Source organism: Balaenoptera ricei, chromosome 1, assembly GCF_028023285.1.
Source record: "Balaenoptera ricei isolate mBalRic1 chromosome 1, mBalRic1.hap2, whole genome shotgun sequence".
Classification (NCBI taxonomy): Eukaryota; Metazoa; Chordata; class Mammalia; order Artiodactyla; family Balaenopteridae; genus Balaenoptera; species Balaenoptera ricei.
Genome location: NC_082639.1, coordinates 106,277,620 through 106,303,760, shown reverse-complemented (window position 1 = coordinate 106,303,760; position 26,141 = coordinate 106,277,620). Strand labels below are relative to the sequence as shown.

Genomic DNA, 26,141 nt, shown 5'->3' with positions numbered 1-26,141 from the left:
TTATCCTGTCATCTCCCTTACTTAAAACTCCTTCACAGGCATCTCATCACTGTTAGTATAAAAGAAAAAAAAAATCACACCCTCTAAAGATACCCTGCCTCTTCTTTCAAGTCACTTTCTCAAGTTTGAATTCCACCCAAACAAAGCTTTCCCTGCTACGCCAGACTGGAAAAACTTTTTCCTCTTGAGCTCCTAAGGCAAATACTAACGTTTGGCAAGTGCTCATATGCTGCCTCATGGTACTGCTTTTCTGTTGTCCTGCAGGGTTATTTACACATTTTAGAGCTTTTAACTTTTTCATGTGCCTACCTCTCCAACTAGTCTGTAAGCTGCCCAAGGGTCAATGACTTATATGTCTCTCTATATTCCTTCAGCTCCCACAATTGCCAAGAAGACCTCTCCAGTTAATTCTTCCCACTGTGCAGTATACAATCACCTCAATCAGACTAGAGTGTTTTGAGGGCTGGCAAGGCATATTTTGTGTCTTTGTATTCTCATTGCAGAATATTTAGGACGCACTCCCTAAATATTTGTTAAATTAATGAATAGATAATTATTGCATATATATTTCATTTTTTGCTGATTTGATCTGTTAAATATGGGCTAGCTTGCTTATGTTAGGTTGGCCAAAAAGTTCGTTCGGCTAAGATCTTATGAAAAAACCCAAACAAACTTTTTGGCCAACCCAATATTATTCTCATAACTTTCCAATGATATAGAAAAGTTTGTTTTAATGGTTCCAAAGAAACTGCATCTGCTAGAATGGTGACTAGAAAAATATTGTTTTGTTCACTTAAATTTCTAAGTTTATATGCCCATCTTGACTTTTCTCCTGAACTCCAACCTACACCTAACTTCCTAGTAGAAATCTCTGCTTGAATATAGACAGTTCATACTCGTGATATATAAAACTGGATTCCTAATTTTTCCCAGCACATATGTTCCTTCCTCTTTGGACCCCATTTCAGTTTGTAACCACCAATATTTGCAGTTGTTTGGGCCAAAACCTTTGAATTATTCTTGACCCTTCTTTCTCATGCACATCATCTCATCTGTCTGTAAATCCGTCTATCAAGATTTCTATTTTCAACACATATAGAGAAGCTATCTACCACCACTGCCACTCGTACCTTTGCCACGCTGGCCCAAGATACTGTGATCTCTCCTCTGAGTTATTTGAATAGCCCCTTAACTGGTCTCCCCACTCCCACCCTTGCTCCCCTATAGTCGATTCTTAGTGCGGCAGCCATATCTCTATGAGGGATACAAAATGTCAGATTGCTCCTCTGCTGGAAACCCCCAATGGCTTCCCATCTAATTGAGAGTGAAAGGCTAAGTCAGTCATTTTGTTAGCCCATAAGTCCCAAGGCCCTGCATAATCTGGATCCTCTCCCCTACCCTCTCTTGTACATTTTTCCTACTACTCTTCCCCTACGTACTCTGCCCCAGCCACACTGTTTCTCTTTGCTGTTTCTCAAAAACACCAAGCACCCTCCCTCCTCAAGGCCTTTCAGCTTATTGATCCTTCTGAATAGTATGCTCTTTCTTTAGTTATCTGCATTCTCTTCCTCACCCTCTTCAAGTCTCTGATCAAATGTCACTTTCTCTATGAGGTGACCACCCTACTTAAAACTGTAACTCACCCTATGCCTCACCCCAGCTCTCCATGTCTCCCTTCATTGTTTTTTTTAATCCCATAGCACTATCATCTTTTAAAATATTATATTTACTTATTTATTTTGTTTCTTGTCTGTCTCTCCCTACTAGCATGTGAACTCCATGAGAAAGCCAGGATATAGGCCTGTTTTGTTCACTGCTATATCACCTGTACCCAGAATGGTGCCTGGCACATAGTCGGTGCTCAAGAAATACTTAATAAAAGAATGGATGAATAACTAACCTGCTGACTTTGACTTCATTGGATTTAATCCTAATAGAATTCAATCTGTATACAAGATTATGCAGATCTTGTAGGAGGCAGAGCATATCTAAAGGTAATTTTATAAGTAAAATTAATTCTTCTAACAGACTAATTTTAATGCACAATGCAGAATCTGAACTATGTACAAGAGTTCTGAATAAATGGGGAATAATATATGATAAATAACAATCAAAGGGCAGTATGAACTGTACAAATAGTAAAAACTATAGAAATTAGGAAAGAGAGGCTACCAGAGAAGGTTCCAGAGAGAAGTGACATTTTTGCTCTCCTTAAAGGATGAATCAAGTTTGTATAGGCTGGAGGGAGAATACAAGGCAATCTAGGCAGGCAGAACATAAGCAAAGGTGCAGAGGACCAAGTGGACTGAAACAAAGGGCACATGCTGTCCTGTAGTGGGTGAACAGAGAGGACAGGAAGTGAAGAACCGTTTTAGAAAGATCTTGAAAGTCAGGATGAGAAGCCTGAGTTTGTTCCTTTAGCAGATCCTGGTTCTCAGTTTGAACAAAGGGTGAGGAACTACTTACTACTTACTTTACTTGCTTATTGCTTATGTTTTGTTTTACTTGTTTGCGTTTTGTAGCTTTAGCAAACAAAACCACGCACACCTGGGCTGCTCACTAGACCTCCTAAATCAGGGCCTTTCAGAGCTTTGGATAAGCTCTGCACTGCTTAGGAAATAAACACTGCAGGTTCTTGAGCAAGGGGCAGTGCTTCTATCTTTGTTCTTCCTTTTTAATGTAGTATATAGAAAATCTTTACTCTTCTCTGAAAATATTTTTTCCAAACGTTAACAGTTCTCCCCTGCTCATTTCTTAATTTCTTCTTCCCACTGCTTCTTAATGTATTAGTCCAGACTGGAAATAAGACTTTAATAAGAACTCAATCAATGCCAACAATAGTAGGAGATTACAACCCAGCTGTTGTATGTCATGCCCCATTAACATAACCGATTGTCAAGTCAGCCTTTAAAAAAAACTCAGCCTCAATTTGCTTAATCATATTCAGACCCCCCAGATAGTTCTTACAATGGAAATGCTTGAAAACATATTAATCTCTTACCAATCCCTCTCCTAAAAATACAGTTCCACTCCACTAAAAATGATTAATCATCTTAATTGACACATTCTTTTCAAATATAATGAAACTTTTGCAACTTAACTCCACTAATTTGATATCTGTGATAACTCATAATTTTACATTTCATGAAAATAAAAATATTCTTAAATAACTTAATATGGTAAGCAGAGGAAAAGGAGAATAGTGTTTTAAGCAACCCTTGACATTTTATTCTCCACTTACAAATTGGCAATAAATATTATCACTATTATATGTATTTATCTAGGTGGGATAGCACAGAATTGTGGAAAGGGCAAAAGCTTTTGAACCAAGGAGATCTGGGTTCAAATCTCAGCTCTGCTATTTTCTAATTGTGTGACTTTTGGAAAAATATTTAATAGTAATTAACTGTAGGAAAGGAGTCAGGAGGTCGGATTGGGGTAGGCTATTAAGAGTGTTGCAATTGCATCTGTAATGTGAACTTTTATTTTTCAATATGAGGCAAATAGAGTGAAAATAATATTTGTTAAAATTTAGATATTGCGGGGGACTTCCCTGGCCGTCCAGTGGTTAAGACTTCGCCTTCCAATGCAGGAGCTGTGGGTTCAATTCCTGGTCAGAGAGCTAAGATCCCACATGCCTTGTGGCCAAAAAACCAAAAAAACATAAAACAGAAGCAATATTGTAACAAATTCAATAAGGACTTTAAAAAAATGGTCTAAATCAAAAAAATCTTTAAAAAAAATTTAGATATTGGATACATGGACAAGTGTTTTATTGTTCTTTGTATGCTCTTGTCTGTGAAATAGTTTATTATTTAAAAAAACTATTTTAAATGGAATGAAACTAGGAATTACAGGAAGGCAGCTTTCAATTAAATATAAGAATAAATTCTCTAGTAGAGTTGGATGTAATGAACTTATTGCCACACTCCATCCATACATTCATACATCAAATATTTACTTAGCACTTACATTATGAGAGATAGTAAATTTCCTGGCACAAAAAGGAATCAACTGAAACTAAAGAACCACTTGTCAGGGATATTGTTAAGAATCTTCACACATCCACTAGGAGTTAGTTCTGGAGAACTTTTAAGGTCTTTAGCCATCCTGAGATTCTATGTTTGAAACATATTTTCTCATAGAAACAATATTACCAAAGGCAGCACCAATGAGAGAGCTGTCACTTTTTGAAAGATCTCGGAGCACCCCACCAGCTCTCTCTTTTTTTTTTTTATAAATTTATTTATTTATTTTTGGCTGTGTTGGGTCTTCGTTTCTGTGCGAGGGCTTTCTTCATTTCTGTGCGAGGGCTTTCTCTAGTTGCGGCAAGCGGGGGCCACTCTTCATCACGGTGCGCGGGCCTCTCACTATCGCGGCCTCTCTTGTTGCGGAGCACAGGCTCCAGACGCGCAGGCTCAGTAGTTGTGGCTCACGGGCCCAGTTGCTCCGTGGCATGTGGGATCTTCCCAGACCAGGGCTCGAACCTGTGTCCCCTGCATTGTCAGGCAGACTCTCAACCACTGCGCCACCAGGGAAGCCCCCCACCAGCTCTCTTATGGTAGAGCCCTAAAAGGTAGTGGGGGTCTACCTGTTCAGACTGAGTGCTCTGGTTGCCTTGCGCAGGAAGAGGAAGAGGAGATAAGTGAGCATAAAGGATATGATATTCCAAGACAAAAGCAGCAACAACGACTGGGGACCTAAGGATGACCCTCAACAGGCTTTGCTAACTGTTACATTTTCAAAACAGACCTGTGGGAAAGTCACACCAATGGCTGGAGAGTGCTTCCCGCTCTTTAGCACCCAGGAATCCTACTTGTTTTGGATTAGACGGCAGGGATAGACACGAAGGGATGGGGCAAGGAGAAGGAGGAGGATGGTTTGTTTCACATATAAATATTTTATTTGTAATACATCTATGTGTCTGGGAGTCCCTATGCTTTTCTGGTAAAATCTAAGATGGAGAAATACAGAAGTTTAATTACTGGCTGTTTTGAATGACTTTGACTTGTATTACAAAATTAATTAGATATAATTACACTATCTTCACAACAACAATCACTTGTATAGGATTTGACAATATACAAAGCACTTCCATATATGTATTATTTCATTTTATCTTCATTACAACACTGTGAAGTAAGTGGATTGGATATTATTATCCCCATTTTATACTCCAGGAAAGTAAGACATCAGGAAGTTAGCCGATTTGCTTAGCTAGAAAGTGGAGGAGCACAGACTACAGCTTCCAGCAGTCTGACCCATATTTCATACTCATCAGGGCCTTAATCATGACACTAGATGACCCCTGTGAACCTAGGATTCCCCTGTGACTAATAAGGTACTTCCAATTCTACCTCAGGTCCCTGCATCTTTTCAAAAATATCCTTCATTATAAATAATATTGCTTGTGACCTCAGAGGATCTGACCACCTGAACCTATATAAAACATAGTTTTCTCCATTTTCAAGGTGACTAAACCAAAGCTAGTCCTCAAAAGATTAAACATAGGGTTACTATATGACCTAGCAATTCCACTCCTAGGTATACACCCAAGAGAAGTGATACATATGTCCACGCAAAACAGAAGCATCATTCGCATAGTCAAAAAGAAGAAACATCCTAAATATCCAAAAACAGAAGATTGAATACACAAAGTTTAGCATATCCATATAATGGAATACTACTCAGTCATAAAAAGGAATGAAGTACTGACACATGCTACAACACGAATGAACCTTGAAAACATTATATAATGTGAAATAAGCCAGGCACAAAAAGTCATATATTACATGATTCTATTTATATGAAATTTTCAGACTAGACAAATCCATAGGGAAATTAGATGAGTGGTTTCCAGGGCCTGGGGGAGGAGGGAACAGGAAATGACTACTAATGGGTGTGATGGGTTTTTGGGTGGTGATGAAAATGTCCTGGAACTAGATAGTGGTAATTGTTGCACAACTCACTGAATATACAAAAAACATGGAATTGTACACTTTAAAAGGGTGAATTTTATGGTATGTAAATTACATTTCAAAAAAGCTGTTATTTAAAAAAGAAGAAAGAAACCAAAGCTGGGAGAAGTAACATGTCCAGTCCTTTGCCTTTTACAAAGGATTTTTTTATGATAAAGATTCAATTCAAGTTCAGTTCGATTCAGTTCAGTTAAAAGCAAATGGTTTAGAACTGACCATTTCTAAATGTATATTAATCCTACTCAGATTATGGGGCCCTAACATAAAGGCTAGATAAAGTATACTTTAAGTGGCCCTCAATATTAAATACTCATGGATTACTATGTTCTATCAAAAGTTAAAGTTTTGTTACAATCCTTAAATAAAACAGAAAGAAAACATGATCCACCCTATATTTCGACAGGAAAAACATACTCATTAGGCTGCCCTGAAGAATATGCATAACTTCTGCCGAACATTCTAATAAGGAAAATGTCAATCGAAGTCAATCAACTTGGTCTTCCACACTTCCACACAGGGTTTGTGTCTAGTGTTCCAGAAGTCAGTTGTTGATGCCTGCCTCAGAAAGCAGACTGAGAACTCTACAAACATCTGGCTTTTCTTCTTTTGGGTTGCACAATAAACAAATCTTTCTTCTGAAACTCTGTTTCTGAAATTTCAACATAATCCCTGAAGTTTCAGTCTTTTAAATGCTAAAATATTAACAATATCATTCAATTTTTTCCCCTTCAACTCAGAAGCATACTGATACCCATCCTCTACACAGCCTTTTCTTGAAATAAGTGGCCTGATGGCAAGACAGCTAACAACAGAGCTATTATATCAGGTCAATAAATAAACGCTGTCTTAGGCAGCATCATTGTGTAGATAAATGGCAGGGGTTCCAGTGATGTTCCTGCTGCCTTCCCCCACCATAGATACACACCCACACCACCCCCAGTGACCCTGGAATAACAGGGTGTTGTCATCATCATACTGGAGCACTACGAACTATATAAAAACAAAACAAAACAAATAACAACTTCCCTGGTCACCAAAAATAAATGGCCCAGCCAGAAATAGCACTGTCAGAGACAGTTAAATGAGTTCCATGGCAAAACGACAGTTGAGCTGCACTGATGCTGGGAGCTCCCAAGGATTCCTAGGCTCCAAACTAGATTCTCCTACAGTTTGGCCCGACCAACAAGAGCAGGACTTGGTGTTGTTTGTTCACAACTGGTTCGACCCAGGAAGATTATTTGCTGAGCTTTTACTATTCAGAAGGGAACGTGTCAATTTATGGCCTCACCTATTTTTCTAGATTTTCATGAATTCTTTCTCCATCCTTCTCTAGGAAAGAAGGTGATTTCAAAGGCACAATTAGGACTTTGTCTAGGCATAAGAGCTGAGTTCACAGTGATACCATGAATAACCATGGTAGTAACAATAAGGCTTTGACCGAGAGTAGCAGGTGGTAGGGGGAGATAAAACCAGCTTGAACCCCATTCTATACTCTAGTGCTCCAGCCATGACAAAAAGCCTCCTGTTGCTGAACTTGCTCTCTGTTGCCTCTAGGACTTTTCACGGGTAGCAGTGTCAGCCTGGAAAGTCATTCCTCTTCAATTTCCATTCAGCTCTGACTTCACTATCTCCAACTAGCCTGTACGGATTTGAATTAGATATTACCTACTAAAGGAAGCCCATCTGACCCTAAAGTCTGGGTAAGGGCCCCTCCTGAGTGCCTCCACAGCATTGTAATGATTACATTCTGTTGTAATTGGCTAATCTGTAAACTCCATGAGGGCAGGAACCATGTTTGCCTATCCATTATTGTATGTGCAGTGCTTAAGACATTATGTTGTATACAGTAAGCACTTTAGAAATATTTGTTGAATGATTAGATAAATAAAAGGAATGCACATTATTAAAAATTCAGATAATACAAAAAGTTATAAAGAAGGTAAAAATCATGGCTAATCCTATCACCCAGACCTAATCACTTTAAATATTTTGGTGTATATCCTTCCAGACATTTCTAGTTTTTCTCCCTCAAAAATGAGATCTTATAAATACTATGATATCGCTTATATGTGGAATCTAAAAAATACAACAAACTAGTGAATATAACATAAAAGAAGCAGACTCACAGACATAGAGAACAAACTAGTGGTTACCAGTGGGGAGGGAGGGGCAGTATAGGGGTGGGGGAGTGAAGGTACAAACTGTTGGGTGTAAGATAGGCTCAAGGATGTGCTGTATAACAAATAGCCAATATTTTTAATAATGGAAATGGAAAGTAACCTTTAAAAATTGTGTAAAAATAAAATTTTTTTAAAGAGATCTTATTTTATGTAATATTCAAATTGTTGTTGTTGTTCTGCTGTTTAATCTTAAATTTGTTATTATTATTACAGACATCCTTCCAAGTCAGTACATTGTTCTGTGATGCTCTGTTGTATGTGTACCATGGCTGAAATAATCAATCCTTGCCTTGATGAGTAATAGATTGTTTCTAATATTTTATTAGTATAAAAACACTGAGACATTCATCCTTCAACACACACCTTTTCATACTTGATCACTGTACATGTAAAAGCTAGAACAGGCCTGGCACATAGATTGTACCCATATACTGAGTAGATGAACAAACAAATGAATAAGGGGAGCAGCTGTACATAGAGTGGCATAATGAAATTGTGGCTAAGAGTTCAGGTTCTGGAATCGGTACACTTCTGTTAAAATCCCAGCTCTAGCACTTTCTAGCAATCACTAGTCTTTTCCTAGCTTCAGTGTCCCTCCATGTACAAATGAAAATAATGGTTGTACCAACCTCAAAAGACTGTTTTCAGAACTGAATAAGATAATGCAAGTCAGGTGCATTCACAGAGGTCTGCACACTGTAGTACTCAATAAATATTAATTGGTATCATTATTTTTGTTATTTTAAAATTTTATCATTGGAATGGAAATTCCTCAAGTCCATAGGAAGAAAGACAGAGCTTCTCTTCATACAGTGAAGAGGAGAAGACAACAAGTTCTAATGAGGACACAGAGAGGAGACAACAAAAAATAAGAAGGATTATTCTCATTCAAGTGCCATTTTCTCTGTGGAAGTGATTGCTCTTTTCTGTGTTGGTAACCATACCTTCCAGAACTTTCAGGGTTGTTCAATTTTTGTAATTTCATTCTTTTTGATAAAGTTACTTTGTTAATTGTGTAACCAAATGTGAGCCAATATTTATAACTTTGTAAAGTTTAACTATACGTATGAATACAAATTAGAAAAAATGTTTTGTCCTAACATCTAGGTTTTAAAGACATACATTTGATTGGCAATTACTCTCATCTTGTGATCTCTTCCACTGGTGCCTTAGATGTTATTTAAATTAAATTTCATGTAATTTAAATTTCTTATGTCCCTAATCAGAGTGTATGTTCTCTGAGAATGGTAACTCATATACACCTCTGCATCTTCTACAGCACTCAGACTCATTCCTTTAATTCATAGTTCTTAAGAAAAATGTGATTGATTTGATGCTTATTTTTGGCAGTGTTGCTTAGGAATGAAAATGTTGCCGAAGTTCTGTGGAATGACTGTGTGGAATCCCTCTGAAAAGTCATGTTTAACAAGAAAGAAAAAATCCTGTCCTTATGATTGCTGAAAGTTTCAGATTTATCCCCCCTTCCCTTCTCATCTAATAACTTTTTGAAAGTCTCAAGACACTAGTGAAACCAAAACCAGTATGCTTGGGGCACTGTGGTTTGAGGAACATAAATGCCATTTTCAAAAAAAAAAAGAAAGAAAGAAAATGTACTTCACCAGTAGCTTTCATTTTCCAAGGCTGTAATTAAAGAGAAACTCAAGAAGCACTTGAAATGGCTGGACCTAAAGGCAGAAGTGACATGACCCAGACTCACCTAAACTAGAACAGGAAACCCAGGCCGTGATAACTCAGATCTCCATAAAGGTAGAAAAGTCTCTTTTAGGACTCACTCCCCGCACGCCCCCCACCCCCCGCGACTTCAAGACCCAAGTGGAAAAATGTGCCAGGATGGGTGGGGCCTCAACAGGCTGACTCACTGTGGTTGGATTCAGACTGCCCAGAAAAGCTAGCTTCAGACTATAATTAAGCAAACATTGCAGCTGGTCTTGTTGGCATTTTCATGTGAAAGACAACATTATTAGAAAATGTGTAAACAGGGGAGGGCAGTGGAGGCCTCCTCTAGACCTTAAAGCCACAGACCCCTACCCTCTCCATGGCTTTTCTATATATAGCATTTGCCATTTTGATTCTCTGCATAAAACCAAATTGCACACATTGCACTAATGTAACCTCTCCTTCTCTGAATGGTCCTCTCATTCCCCCAAGAACCTTGACTCTTGGAATTATCTTGGCTCTGCCACTTTATACCTGTAATAGCTTTCATCAAGTTCTTTGAGTCTTGGTCTCTTCACTCATATAATGGATGTAATATAATATCTAATATCTATCTCATAAGTTAGGAAAATGAACTGAAAAAGAGCTGAAATAAAATGTGTTAAATGTCTAAAAAGTGCCTAGTGTTTAATAAACACTCAATAAATATTATTATTAGCTATTATTATGATCTTCTTAATAAATCTTGTCAAATATTTCAAAAGGTCTCTGCTTTCTTTCTCTTACTTTACATTTATAATTTTATGATCCCAGTTTAGGTAGACAGTTATCTCCCTTTAAACTCACCATTAAAAATAAATGTACTTTTCCCACCTGGCTCTGTAGTACAATGGATAGCACATTGGACTTCTAAAAGTATATGTATTTTTCCTGACTTCTCAGTTTCCTATCCTAACCAATTAATTAATATACCAATACCCTCTTTAGAATCATTTTACTTACTGTGAATACACTCAGTGAATACTGAAGTAGAGGCCAGGGGGAATATAAATCCAATATAACACCTAATCTTCAACACTTTTCAACAAACTTAGTTTAATTGATGAACATCTACTGAGCACTTACTATGTACCAGCATTTATGCTAGGTTCTAGAGACTAGAAAAAGGTGAACAAGAGGCTTTCTGCCTCTGAATTGCCTAGAGTCTGGGTATATATTTTGAGACTGGAGAATGAGCGGAGGCATCCTAAAAAGAAAAACAAATAAACAAAAAACTGAACCTGAACTGAAACTTGAAGGATGAGTAGGCTTTAACCAGGTAAAGAACAGGAGAGAAAAATTATTCTAGGCAGCGGGAACAGCCAGAACAAAGGCTTGGAAGTATGAAACAACTTTGAATTGCAAGCAGTTCAGAATTAGTGGAATAGAAAGCATGTGATGGAGAATACTGGGAGATAAAAGTGGATTTACAGTTTACCTAGGGAAGATAGAACTGTACTCTGTGCCCATCTAAATAGGAGGAGCTCATGATTCCAGGCCTATAGGAGTCAGCACTTTTATTACCACCAACATATAAAGTACTATTTTAGGTCACAAAAATGACGAGTATTCTCAGCACATTATGAGATGCTTGGTAAGTTCCTTTGTTACTCTTTGTGCCTTTGTTTCCTGATTTATAAACTGGTGTAATAATCATGCTTTCTTCACAGGGTTTCCATGAGCATTAAATGAGATGATACTGCACATACTTAGTACACTACTTGACACACAGAAAGTGATCAACACACGCTAGCTAGTGTTATCTATGTGCTGCTCAGGTCTCACTCACCCCAGAGATGCTGGAGGTGGGGTGGGTGCTGTGATCAGTGAGAAAACATATAGGAAAGAATTTTTCTCAACATATGACTATGGCCATTTGACATATGACTATGTAAAATGACCCAACAACCTGTCAGGATTTGTAATCATGGTACCTAAACTCCATGATCCTGAAAAAGTCACAATCTCTATGAGTTCTGGTTCCCTCACTTGAAAATAGGAACAGTGATGCTTGTTTCATGCAGGTTTATAAAGACAAAATAAGACAATTTATGAGAAGCACTTAACCCACTTCTCAAGTCTATAGTTCTGGAAAGAACAGAGATCACTCCATCAATGTATCTTTGGGGGGCGGGGGGAAGCGCCTTTAAAACAAAGCTGACAAGGTTTAAAAATTAATTAAATCATTCACTCATTCAAAATGTACAAATGAAGCATACATACTAAGCAAAACTCTTTTATCATGGGGAACAACACCTATTAATTTACTTCTACCAGTGGAAAGTTGAGTAGGCTCATCTGTGTCACTATTTCTGACCCCTTCCCCCTGCCTATCCTTCCCTAGCCCCACTCATACTGTTGGTCAGGGATACAGAACGCAGAAAAAGAAAAGGAAAGAAAACTATATCTTCAAAGCTCTGTTCCCTTTGCCCCTTCCTCCTGCACCAATATAGTGAAGAAAGATGCTGTCACTTTCACTTGTTAATTGACCAATGATGTATTTTCCATAATGTGCCAGTATTTACATTTTTAGCCTATTATCACTTACTCTGGAATCAAAGGCTCTTTTCCCTAGAATTTCCTACATCAACAAATATTTCAGAAGCAATCACATTAACTGATCAATTAATTTTTACTGATTAAGTATCTTTAATATTACTTCTTTCCTTGTTCTAAGTCTCCCTCCTTACCTCTCTTGACTAAGTCTGTTCAGGCTGCTTTAAGAAAATATCACAGACTGGGTAGCTTATAAACAACTGAAGTTTATTTCTCACAGTTCTGGAGGGTGGAAGTCAAAGAGCATGGTGCCAGCCTGGTCAGGTGAGGGGTCTCTTCTGGGTCACAGAATTCTTGTATCCTCCATGGTGGAAGGGGCTAGGAATCTCTCTGGAGCCTCTTTCATAAGGCACTAATCTCATCCATGAGGGCTCCACCCTCATGACTTAAGCACCTTCCAAAGGCCCCACCTCCCAATGTCATCACCTTTAGGGGTTAGTATCTCAACATATGAATTTTGAGGGAACACAAACATTCAGACCATAGCATCCCTCTAGCCCAGTCTCTTATCAGATCTATACATGAACATACTTCTCTTCCTTTCACCCAAATTTCCCCTTTGTCTGGAATATTATAATCTCCTTCTCTAACCGGTAAAATCTAACTCAACTTTGAAGATCTCACTCAATGTGCAGCCCCATGAGAGGTGTTCTCTTGTAGGAGGCCCTTCTCTGTCCTTTAATAAAATTAAACATTCTCTCCCAAGATCTCAGAGTACACTGTCCTTATCTTTACCATAAGGACGCATTATATTGTAAGTAATGCAATGTCTGTACTTCCCAATAGACTATTACTAAGGATAGGAATAGCATCTTATTTGAAGTGATCAAGTATTTGTTGCAGGGATAAGTGAAGTAAGGATGCCACCATGGTCTGAATGTGTCCCCCTCGCCCCCATTCATATGTTGAAATCCTAATCCTCAAAGATTATGGTACTGTATTAGGAGATGGGCCTTTGGGTTTCATGTCTTATAAAAGAAGCTTCAGAGAGATCCCTAGCCCCTTCTGCCATGTGAGAACATAGTGAAAAGGCATCAGCTATGAACCAGTAAGAGGGCCTTCACCAGAAGGTAACCCTGCTGGTGCCCTGATCTTGGACTTCCAGCCTCCAGCACTGTGAGAAATAAATTTCTGTTGTTTATAAGCTACCCAGTCTGAGTTATAGTAGCCTGAATGGACTAAGACAGATGGATTCCTGGCTGCCCAGCCCAGGCCTGTATCTCTTTGACATCTGCTTCATGCCCTGGAGGAGCCGACCTTTCTCTGGCACAAACCTTTAATATGTCCCTTTCCCCTTTCCGAGTACAGATCTCATCCTTCATCCCAAGGAATGCATGATTTAAACTTTAGAGAAAATATCATGTTATTTAGTGTTTTACCAGTTTTTAGGGTGGGACATTGGAATGTGTCACTCTCCCTCCTACATTTTTTTTTCTAACTAATGTTTCCTCTAATTTTCAAATCCTTTCATGGAGGTTCTTCATACAGCAGGTGCTATCATTCAAAGTCTACAGAATGGATGGATGGATGAATGGATGTAAGAATGAACACACCTGTGAGCAGGTCACAGCTTGGTTTACTGACAATGACCATTCTGACAAATGCATGTGCTGTAGTCTCATTGTTATTTATATATCGCTTGACACATAGGGGAGAGACATGTAAAATATCTCTTATTGGCCTTTTCTCTGCATCCTACCTTGGCTTCTGTCAGTGGTTCCCAGCATCGAGGAGTAAGGACTAACCAGCGATATTAGACCTTATTGCTCAGAGAAAAAGACTTAGGACTCCACAGTTGAAAGTCAGCTGACCCCTGCTCATCACCCAGCTCAGCCCATTATTTTCCCTCTCCCACAGCACCTGGGCATTCATCTGAGCAGTGGAGGTGACACCCTTCATTTCTATGATCCAAATCACCTCTCCACCAAAAGGAACATGCAGGCAGACTGCCTTTCAGAGAGCACCCTCAACAGCTTTGGGGAGTGCCGCAGCTCTGCTCACCCTTTCTGCACTGCAGTAGATGCAAAAGGGGGAACAGAGGAAGGGGTTGGGTTGTACTGCCCCCACTCCTACCACCAGCACCACAGCTGTTCAGAGGGTTAGTCTTCAAAACAGCTTAATATTCCTGCAAACTCTTTGTCTTTTTTTTTAAAAACGGTATCCATGACAACTCTGAGCACAAAAACCAAGAGTAGGCTGTTTAAATTCTCAGGCACACATTATATGGAACATATTCTTTGTCCACAGGAATGTCTGGTAGGATGTACATTAAGTCCTAGTGAAACATTTCTATTTACAAATTGAAAGAAGACAGGGTAAACGCATGTCAACACTGCTTTATTAACCTTCTTTTGAAAATGGAATTTTTATTTTATATAACAAAAGCTGTCAATTCAAGAATGAAAGAAACCCACACATCTCAGGGCATTTTTACAGTTTCATGTGTGTCCTGATTCCTGGGCAACCCCCAGGGGGCACCAAAGAGCTGTTTCCTTTTTTAGCACACAGGGATGTAAGAAATCCTGGGTGCTCTTTCCAGGCCGTAGATAGGTTCCAGTAGGTAGGTTCCAGTAGATAGGTTCTATTGTGCAGACTTCCTTGGATCAAACCAGGGCACAGGGAGCTGGGGGCCTGTATTACATTGTCAGTAATTTGGCTTTTGGCCAAATCTAAGGATCAACCTATCAAGATGCAGAGCACTTCAAGAGTTAAATCAGGAGTTTCAAGCAACAATGCCGGATTCTTGTTGAGAAGCAAATGGCTGTGGCTGAACCACCTCATGCTGCAGATGGTATCCAGATATCCAGAGTGGTCCAAGCCAGCAGCAGAGCATATAATGCCAGCCGACTGACTAGGTCTACTGGGCTCACTATGGCCCACCTACAGATTCCTGGGGTGCCATTTAAACTTCCTAAATTTATCTGAGAAGTAAACCAGGGGTAAAAATGTTAAGCAGAAATAGTGGTACAGGCAATTGCCCATGAACCACAGTGCTCAGCATATAGTTAACAGTGCATAAGCTTATTGGGATAAATGCTATTGAAAGAGACAACATTTTGATAAGAATACACATAATCCAAGCTAAACTATGGGTCATATTTTTATAAGACACCACTATCCCCTGATACTCCTTCTAACTGGGATAACAATTATCCACCCATGTGACTTACCCTCTCAAAGTCTCGAAGAGCCTGGGTCTGCACCTGAAGAGGTCTTTCAAATGATCTCAAGGAATGCCCCAAGGGGACCTTCTCACCACTTCTCCAGGTCTGTGACTGCGCTGGAGGGCCTCGATCTTTGGTGTCACTAAGAAAAGCTGCCAGTGAAACAGAACAACAGAAAATTTTATATAACAGTGGCATTATGATCATTCCAACCTGCATGTTCCAGCAGAATTTGGTTTCTGCAAAAAAAGAACCAATTCTAGGCCACAGAGAAGCAGTTCACATACAGTAGCTTGTAGTAGATCATATTAGTAGTGGTCCCCAGTGCAGCACACTAGGTTATGTCCACACGCCTTTGTCATGTGATGTTCCTTCTCCTGCCATCAAGAAGTGGGATCTATTTCTCTACCCCTTGAATCTGGGTTGGCTTAGTGACTTGCTTTGACCTAGAGAATGTGATAAAATGCTCCTGTTGGATGCGTTCAGGAGACTAGGCCTTGAGAGGCCTTGCATTTCTGTCCTTGCTTTCCTAAAACCCCAAGGCCACCTTGCTGTGAAGAAGCCCAGATTACCTTCCTTGCGGAGGAAAGGCCAAGTACAGGGGGAATGAAGATGCCAGTCACCACTGCTAGACACTTGAGAAAGGCTGTCTTGGACCCTCAGTCCCAGTCAAGCTGTCAGATTGTAGAAACAATAAACATTGGAGAGGGTGTGGAGAAAAGGGAACCCTCTTGCACTGTTGGTAGGAATGTAAATTGATAGAGCCACTGTGGAGAACAGTATGGAGGTTCCTTAAAAAACTAAAAATAGAACTACCATATGACCCAGAAATCCCACTACTGGGCATATACCCTGAGAAAATCATAATTCAAAAAGATACATGTACCACAATATTCATTGCAGCACTATTTACAATAGTCAGGACATGGAAGCAACCTAAATGTCCACTGACAGATGAATGGATAAAGAAGATGTGGCACATATATACAGTGGAATATTACTCAGTCATAAAAAGGAACAAAACTGAGTTATTTGTAATGAGGTGGATGGACCTAGAGTCTGTCATACAGAGTGAAGTAAGTCAGAAAGAGAAAAACAAATAGCATGTGCTAACGCATATGTTTGGAATCTAAAAAAATGGTACTGATGAAGCTAGGGGCAGGGCAGGAATAAAGATGCAGATGTAGAGAATGGACTTGAGGACACGGGGGGCGGGAAGGGGAAGCGGGGACAAAGTGAGAGAGTAGCAGTGACGTATATACACTACCAAAGGTAAAATGGATGGCTAGTGGGAAGCAGCTGCATAGCACAGGGAGATCAGCTCAATGCTTTGTGACGACCTAGAGGGGTGGGATAGGGAGGGTGGGAGGGAGGCTCAAGAGGGAGGGGATATGGGGATATATGTATACGTATAGCTGATTCACTTTGTTATACAGCAGAAGCTAACACGCCATTGTAAAGCAATTATACTCCAATAAAGACATAAAAAAAAAAGCTGTCAGATTATTTGAGTGATGGCAGTTATTTGAGTGATCCCAAGTGAGACCAACAGAAGAAATGCCCAGTTTGCTAACATCCAGGATTGTGAGAAATAATAAACCATTGTTGTTTTAACCCTTGAGTGGGCAAACTTTTTCTTAAAGGGCCTGATAGTAAATATTTTAGGCTCATGGGCATCGACTCTGTCACAGCTACTCAACTCTGACCTGATAGCTCAAAGAAGATGCAGAAAAATATGTTAGTGCATGAGCATGACTGTGCTTTTATAAAACTTTGTTTACAAATACTGGCGATTGGGCCTATGGGCTGCAGTTTGCTGACCCCTGTTTTAAGCCACTAAGTTTTATTTATTTATTTATTTATTTTTAACATCTTTATTGGCGTATAATTGCTTAACATTGTTGCGTTAGTTGCTGCTGTATAACAAACTGAATCAGCTATACGTATTTAAGCCACTACGTTTTAGAGTGGTGTGTCACATGACCAAAGATAACTGAAATAGCTTTATTTGAAATAAAAAATCAAGTTATTAGCTAAGAAGTATTTCTACAAAAATCTCTCTACAGAGAATCTTTTAGGTTATTGTATAGGAATAATTTCATTTATAGTTACTGCAACCAGCGAAATAGACTGATGTGATTATTACACTCATTTAACTAATGAGTAAATAAAGGTTCAGCAAGTTTGTTTGCCCAAGATTGCATTGCAAAAAGTGGCAGAACCAATCCCACGTTCCTTCCGTTCAACCTTCCTAGCAGTATGCTAATACTGTGTTATTTTAGCAGGGAAGGGGATTGTAACAGGCCTGAGAGTCAGGGAAAAACAGGCAAAGGGGAAGAGACACAGTCTTTCCATTAACCAAAGGAAGCACTGCCCTGGGAGAAGCTAGCGAAGGCTAAGCTGCTACTCACCCTCGGCCTGCCTTGGAGAAGTAACACTGTGAAAGAATAAGAAATCAGGGCTTCCTTCAAGCATGGTACGCAAATGACCTCCGATTGAGGTGGGCTTGGGGTTGTAGACTCAGGCAGAAGACATAGAAAAATACATCTTTCTTGGCTGACAGTAAGAAGCAATGCACCTTTATTACTGAACAAATTTTTTTTTTTTTTAAATCAGAAAGAATGACAGGCATAGCAACACACTGAGATCCGTAGACAGTGTCAGTGCAAGTGAGAGTGAAATGGGCTCTAGGTGACTCTGTGCCCCACTGAGGAAAAGTTAACTAGACATAGACACATGGGCAAAGGCGATCTGAAAGGGCCAAGAAGAAAAATATCATAATATGCTCTTTTTCTGTCCTTTCCTTTCCTTTTCTTTTCTCCCCCTTTTTCTTTTCTCTTTCCTTCCTTCCTCCCTTGTATATTCTTACCTCTTTTGTCGAAAATTAATGGACCATATAGGCATGGGCACCAAAAGCAAAGGCAACAAAAGCAAAAATAAACAAGTGGGACTACATCAAACTAAAAAGCTTCTGTTCAGCAAAGGAAACCATCAATAGAATGAAAGGCCAACCTATGGGATGGGAGAATATATGCCTCCCTCCCTCCTTCCCTCTTTTCTCTTTCTTTCTACAGACTTTCCAGAAGGAATGCAAGAAAAAGTCCCCAGATGCTTCAATCAACTTCTCAGAATTTTTTTTAAAATCCTTATTGCTGGGGTTCAATCCCTGGTCAGGGAACTAAGATCCCACAAGCCACAGCGCACGGCCAAAAAAAAAAAAAAAAAAAAAAACAGAAGAGCATTCCCTGTTTAAAAAAAAAAAAGAAGAAAGACAAAAGGGTCAAGAAGATGATGACAAGGAGAAATATGAACAAGATGAAGATTAAAAAAAAAATAATGATGATAAATAGTGTGGTTCCAGGGCAGTTTTTTTCTTGTCTGGAAGTATTTAACTACTCATTACATAACCAATTTTAAAGAAAAAAAAAGGGGGAGGGAATGTAAGGCCATATGATTTATATGATTTGTTTTTAAACTGGACACTGTACAGTGTCTATTCATGTTTGTAAAAATAACATACTATCAAGTGTGTCTTTAGATAGCCCTATCCTTAATGGTATTTTCAATAGCCACTAACCTTGCCTGATTGAGTACAGGGGTTTAAATTAGCACAGAAATTTAAAGCAGGTTTTATTGGTACACAGCACAAATTAATTACAGATAGAGTTGGGTATTTTCCCATTTTCAATTGTCTTTGATTCAGCTTGTTCAAAATAATTGTTGTTCTGTTACTTGTATACCACACTGTGATTGCAAATTAATAATAATAATAGTAGTAATAGTAATGGTTTTGTTGATAACTTGATATTTCTAAGTAAATGCAAATGTTTTAATTAAAATAAGTTAGAAAAAAATGATTTCTTCCACATTTAGGTGAAATTAAATAGGCGATTAAATGGAAGAAAATTTGAGAAAACAACAATACATTACAGTTAGATTCATAGGATATGGTACAAAGATAAGAGCCTTTGAAGATTGGATATGGACACAACGAAAATGTTAAAGAAAAAAAAGATTGGTTATGAATCCTGACCACTTGCTAATTGTGGGAATTTAGGCAAATCTCTTAATTTTGCTGAGCATCATTGCCTCTGTAGAAATGGGTATAATAATGCTTACCTCACAGAGCATTTATATGGATTAAATGAAATAATCAGTGAAAGTATCCAACCTAATATCTTGCGTATAGTAGGCATTTTCTTCATTCCCCTTCCATTTTGCCCTAGTCCTTCAATTTTTACCTCAAAATGGAGACTCTTGATGCTCAAAATGAGTATGGTAGGCCCGTAGAATTTATAGATTTCACATACACAATTACAAAGGCTAATTTTAATTAAGAATCTGCCTGCCAATGCAGGGGACACGGGTTTGGGAAGATCCCACATGCCACGGAGCAACCAAGCCCGCAAGCCACAACTGCTGAAGCCTGCACGCCACAACTACTGAAGCTCGTGCGCCTAGAGCCCGTGCTCCACAACAGGAGAAGCCACAGCAATGAGAAGCCTGAGCACCACAGCAAAGAGTAGCCCCCGCCTGACGCAACTAGAGAAAGCCCACGCATAGCAATAAAGACCCAATGCAGCGAAAAATAAATAAATTTTTAAAAAATTTAAAAATTAAAAAAAAAGTATGAAGAGTTCACATAAGTATTTCAGTTATGATTTACTGCACTGTGCTGGGAAGGAGGGGAATTATATACTACATGCCATGGTGACATTAAAGGGTCTATAATTTAAGGGAATTATGATCAGCAGGAGACCAAGAATTTAGCAAAGCAAGGCCCACAACCTCCTTACCTGCTGCATGACTTGTTCTAGGTACCATCTCCCCATCATCTTCTGCAAAATAATCTCTGTGGAGAGAAACACATCGTTAATTAATGAGATACCACCCCACACAGTGTCCAATCCCTGGGTGGCAAGACATCTATTTTTATTTATTTCTCCACAATCATTAAGCTAGTACTATGTATCAGGGACAGTGTTAAGTGCTGGAAAGACAAAGACAAACCCCACAGGAAGGGTTTCTATCCTCAGTAGGTATTTGTAGAGACAGCCATTGGACAAACAGTTCCACAAGCACTGAATTACTATTGTAGCAAGTGCTATGAAGGAATATGCAGAGTAACTTAACTAGTAGAGAGACTCAGAGAAACTCAGAGAAAAGAGCATTTAAATTGAGATGAAGAGAATGTCAGCCAGATGAAAAATGGGAACAGAAGAGTGTTCCATCATGAGGGAACAGCAAGGACCCTGAGTCAGGGAGGAACTTGGCCTGTTAGAGGAACAGAGAAAGCCAATGTTGCAACCAGACCATGCAGGGCCCTGAGGGATGGGGTAAGGATATGAGTTTTATGTGCAGGTCAATGGGAAACCACTGAAGGATTTTAAATGAGGGAATGAATGGTAAGTGACCAGATTTAGACTTTAGATCATTCTGGCTGTTGAGTGACACTGTGTAGAGGGAACAAAAGTAGATGGGGATAGCAAGAAGTTGTGATAGTTTTAACTAAGGGATAGAATAGGAGAAATGGAGAGAAGCAAAAAAAAAAAAAAAAAAAAAATCAAGATATGTTTAGGAAGTAGAATTGACCTAGAAAACTTGGAAAACAGACAAAGTCTATTAATGGAAATGTTAAAAACACCACGATGCAGTAGCCAGAGGTGTATCTGGTGTGTCCAGCACAGTGAAGGCCACCATTCCTAGCACAGAAGGGGAAAAAAAGTCTCAAAATGTATTAACAAATACTTGTGAAGCACCTACTATGTTTTTAGGCACCAGTTTTAAGCTCCACAAATGTAGCAGTGAACAAAACAGACCAAAATGCCTGCACTCATGGAACTAATATTACAGTAAAAGGAAACAAAAAAGCAAAATGTACAGTAGCAATTGGGGAGAGATACTATAAAAAATTAATGTAGGGAATAGAGGTAGGGAATCCTGGAGCTATGGGGAGGAGGAGGGGATTGCAATTTTCAGGAGGCAAAGTTTCTCTGAGAAGCAATAATATGAGTATTTGGGCAGAGTCTTCTAAGCAGGGGACATCAAATGCAAAGGCTCTTAGGAGGGAGCATGCCAGAGCAATTTTTGAACAACAAGGAGGCCAGTGTGGCTGGGCAGACTGAGTAGCAGGAGGTGTGGTGAAGGAAATAATAGGAAAGTTGGGCAGAGGGCAGATTGTATAAAGCCTTTGGGGCATTGAGAGAAATTTAGTCACTGGAGTCTTGTGAGTCAAAAAAAGAGGTGAACTGAGTGACGAATGTTTTAAAAGGTCTGGCTAATGTTTTGACAACAGACTCTCTGGGTGGGGAAGGCAGAAACAGAGAGGTGATTGCAATAATCCTACAGAGAGATGCTTTCAACATTTAGCTTATTCCTTAAACCCTTGGGTACTCCCAGTTAGTTGTTCTAAAAATAATTATATTGCCAGAGATTTAGAGGGCTTCTCTTTTTAAAAGCCAGAAGACATTCACAGAAAGGCGGAAGAGAGCCTGGCATTTATTTAGAAACTGTTGGTGTTCTTTCTTCTCTGCCTCAGGGCTGGATCTTGGCATAAATCTTCACTTTGTTAAGTTCCAGATGGACATGAAAGTACCAGACAGGGCACGCTGGACTATACCCACCACCTGGTGATTCTTTATTAGTCAAAAGCAGATCACCAGCTTGGGGTTCTTCCAGGCCCTCTGTCTCTTCCCCTTCTCCACTTCTCATTAAAAACTTTCCCTGAGAGTGAAGAAGGAAAGAGATGAATGTACTACTTATGGATTTCCCTCTGTTGAGAAAAAGTAGGGCAAGGATTTTGAAACTATCAGCTAGAACAATATCTTGAAAAATTTGTGGGGAAAAAACTTATAATTAGATGCTGCTATTCATGCATTGGATGGATTCCTTTGTGCTCAGCCCACAGACCTGGGTAACTGTGTATCTGCTGTCAGGAGCAAAGCCATTCCTCAGGCCAAATTCAGCCCATCCAACATGTTTGATTTGGTCAATACAAGGTTGATCCATTTCTAACTTCTCTTGCAAAATGAATGGGTCTGGCAATACTGGGCCTGCCTTCCCACACAGAGGGATAACCTGCTGCCTTTAAACAGAAGAGACTTGTTCTCCAGTTTGCCACAGTTCCCGTCACTCCCTCTTCTTGTAATCCCAGCTCGTGCGCTCATTTATGATACTAGCCTGGCTCCTTATAGATCTCTGAGGCTGTCACGCTGGTATAGATCAAATGCAGACAAAAGTTTCATTTCTGCTTTAAGACACTGTCTTGGGTTACCTATTGGCTTCAGTACACAATTCATTAATTTGCGATGGCAAGCTACTAAGGGGCTTAAAAGTCACTTTTACCTCTGGGCTTCAGCTTCCTTAAATATGTGTAAAAGACATTCATGAATTTCTAAGGTTCCTTGCAGTAATTACACAATTCTATTCTCCTAGATGCTAATAGTATTAAAACCCATTTTAATACTTTCCAAGGATGGGGGAACTTTCCAGACATGATCTCATTCAATTCTCCTTGCTCCGAAGAGTCCACATTCTAGACCAGGAGCAAGTTACAACAAGGCGATGCATATGCCACAAGATACTTCACCTTCTCCCCAACCCCACACTCACCCTGAGCTGGCTGCCTGCCTATGAAGCAATAACCAGAAGGGTAGAGAGGTCACTTTGGATGAGTACTGAGTTAATGGGCTTTCTGTAGTCTCAGGAGATATTTAAAAAATCACTTTAACTCTGCTAACAGCTCAAGTTCCCTCTCATATTGCCAGAGAGTGGGGCTCACTCAGCTGCTCCAAAAGGTTGGTAAGGAATTTGATGCTCCCCCAGAGAAGGGGCACATGGTGAAGAAACACAGGGTATAATATGTCTAGGGGATTGCAATTTGTGACAATATCTGATAAACCAAAGTGCAAAGAGAATCGGGGTATGCTAGAGACAGACTCCAAGCCTGGCCACACACACACACACACAGAGCAGTAACAGATGTTGGTAAATTTTTCTCTATTACCCAAGCCCAGAAAAAATTGTATACCCTTGTCCTAGTTTCTCAAATTCAAGTGTTTCTAGTTTTTTTTTTTTTTTTTTTATAAAAAACATCAGTCAATGAATGACTCATGCTCAGCTAGCATGTGGTTCACCAGGGCACTTACGGCTCTCCTGCAGAGATGTACATATATAATCTTTCCCCAAAGATACTCCTATCTTATCAATACGTGTTACCTGCATGTTTTACCTTACATGTTTTTCTTGTATAAATGAACTAAACTCTCCCTCAGTGAGCCTTATCTTTTTGCTCGCTACCTCACCAATGTGTCAATACTGATACAAATTCCACTAAAATCATACTTACTAATTTTTTTTTTTTTTTGGCTGCACTGCACAGCACGCGGGATCTTAGTTCCCCGACCAGGGATTGAACCTGCACCCCCTGTAGTAGAAGCTCGGAGTCTTAACCACTGGACCGCCAGGGAATTCCCCATACTTAACTAATTTTTGCTGAGACACTCTCTTGCTTAATTTGAAGAACCAAACATTTTCCAAGTACAACCCACCTACCAGCTGTTCACCCACTTAATTTCTGCCTGGTGTACTACCCACATTTTCCTGACTTGCTGATAAGGAGCTCTGAAGATACTGGACCCAAACAATACATCAACATTCAATATCCCACAGTACTAGCTTTTCCTACAGCTTTCCAGGGTGATTAGGTTGAGGATGATCAGAAAACAACTGCTCCTCTCAGAGCTATCTATCTGCTACATTCTGATACTCTGATGCTGTCAAACTCTGCTCTGGTGATTTCTTCCAGTAGTTTTCTAAGTATGGTAGTTTCAATTACATTAGGACTAGCCAAGCACTCAATTTTGCTTTTCTTGAAAATGGCCATTCATATGGCTCCTTTCCAAGATGTGAGCAGCTCACTGGTCCCACTAGTCTGGTCTCTCATAACATTGGGAGGAGGGGTCGAAACTTGGGTCCTTCCTTACCAAAGGGTAACACCAAGATGCAGTCTGCAGAGGGATATTTTCTATAAGGCAGCCATAGACCACCCTTTGCAAACTGCGTATTTGGTGTTATTGCCTTGTGTTTTGGTCTGTTTAATTTGTGGACTGAGAAAAGCAATGGATTGTGTTAATGGACCATATTATTCATGAGCAAGGGCAAGATGGCAATCATACAACTTCCACATTACAAAGCAGGTCTGCAACAAGTCTTTGAACACTACGAGATACTAGTATCGCAGACCAAAACCACCCCAAACTGTATCTAAGGAGTTGTTGTCTGTCGAGGCCCCATTAATTTCTTTTCCTTGGTCAGCCTATTAAGATGACTAACCTAGGGCTACTTCTTCCCATAAGCGTGTCCAAACCCCCAAAGGGGCAGTTGCTTTTTCAGGCTGCCTCCCCAAGGCAATCACATACACTCAGGTCATCGGGGCACCACACAGTCTGCCCCCCCCCCCCCACTTTATCGAGCGCCACCACCCTTCCTTCACGGTGAGGCTGAGGGACAAAGACCATCTCCCAGAGGCACTTTCTGTCTCTCAAACTCCTTCTTATATGGCTTTCTTGTTATGAACAAAAGTTCAGGAGGAGGAAAAGCAATCTGCCATACCAGCACTTAGAGGAAAAAACTGGGCCTTGGTTGCTAGTTTTTCGTTCCATTTCATAAACATTTATTGAGAAGTTGCTTGTATGACAAGCTCCGAGATCATAAAGGTGAAAAAGAAATGCCCTGAAATCAAGGTGCTCAGAGTTGTCTACTGGGGGAGGTGGACAGGATTCAAAGAGAGAATGAGTAGAAGGATGAGACTGAAAACAGAAATCTCAGAACACAAATGAGACAGCAATTAATTTTGTCCCGATGAGGAGAGGGGGGTCTAGGAAACCTACAGAAAACAGAGAACACTGAATTCAGGCCTTGGAGGATAGGTATGAATACATAAGGAAACATGACAAAGGCCCCAAAATAGGAAAATAAAGGGTGTGTTCAGGGCTTTATTTTGCTCCCCCCCCCAACCTGAGTAAGTATTAACTGCTCCTCAGGACCCCTTCCAACTTCCTTTTTACCTTTCCCCTCCTCAAGCCTTCCTCCCCCAAACTCTAATCCTGAGGCAGGAGTATTAGGGGTAGCCAAAGGGAAAACCAGTTCTTCATCTACACTTCCCTCCTCAAACACTACATCTTCATCTAACTACTTAGAATCCCTAAAGGTGATTTAAAATAACGTCAGCAAGAAAGGTTTAGGACTAAGATTTATACTAGAGTAAAAATGTGTACAGATAGAGGCTATACAGAGTAGCAGAGAATCCAGAGGAGTGAAAAGGCTGGGGGTTTACGATGGTAGAAAATACGAGTGAATATCTTCCTTTTTTAAAATTTCTTACTATTTTTATACTAAAAGGTTAATTCTTCTTTAAAAAGTTAAGGAACATATTCTGATCTATTTACACTAGTCTTCTTTTAAGGCCCTTGATAAAAGATAAAATACGTAAGGGATTAGTCTCAGTGTGGCCGTCTCAGATAGTGGGGGACAGGAAGATTGCTCAA

The 26,141-nt window shown here is 39.7% G+C and overlaps 1 protein-coding gene across 2 annotated transcripts in view; it reads right to left on the bottom strand.

Annotated features, from left to right (window-relative positions):
* Positions 1–26,141, bottom strand: part of LOC132369349 (myomegalin) — a 213,688-nt gene that overhangs the window by 146,606 nt on the left and 40,941 nt on the right. For both annotated transcript variants that reach the window (XM_059929194.1, XM_059929196.1), the window contains exons 2-3: positions 20,391–20,446; positions 15,601–15,746 (exon numbers count right to left, since the gene is read on the bottom strand). In XM_059929194.1, the coding sequence (XP_059785177.1) occupies positions 15,601–15,746; positions 20,391–20,446 (202 nt within the window). The remainder of the gene's footprint in view (positions 1–15,600; positions 15,747–20,390; positions 20,447–26,141) is intronic.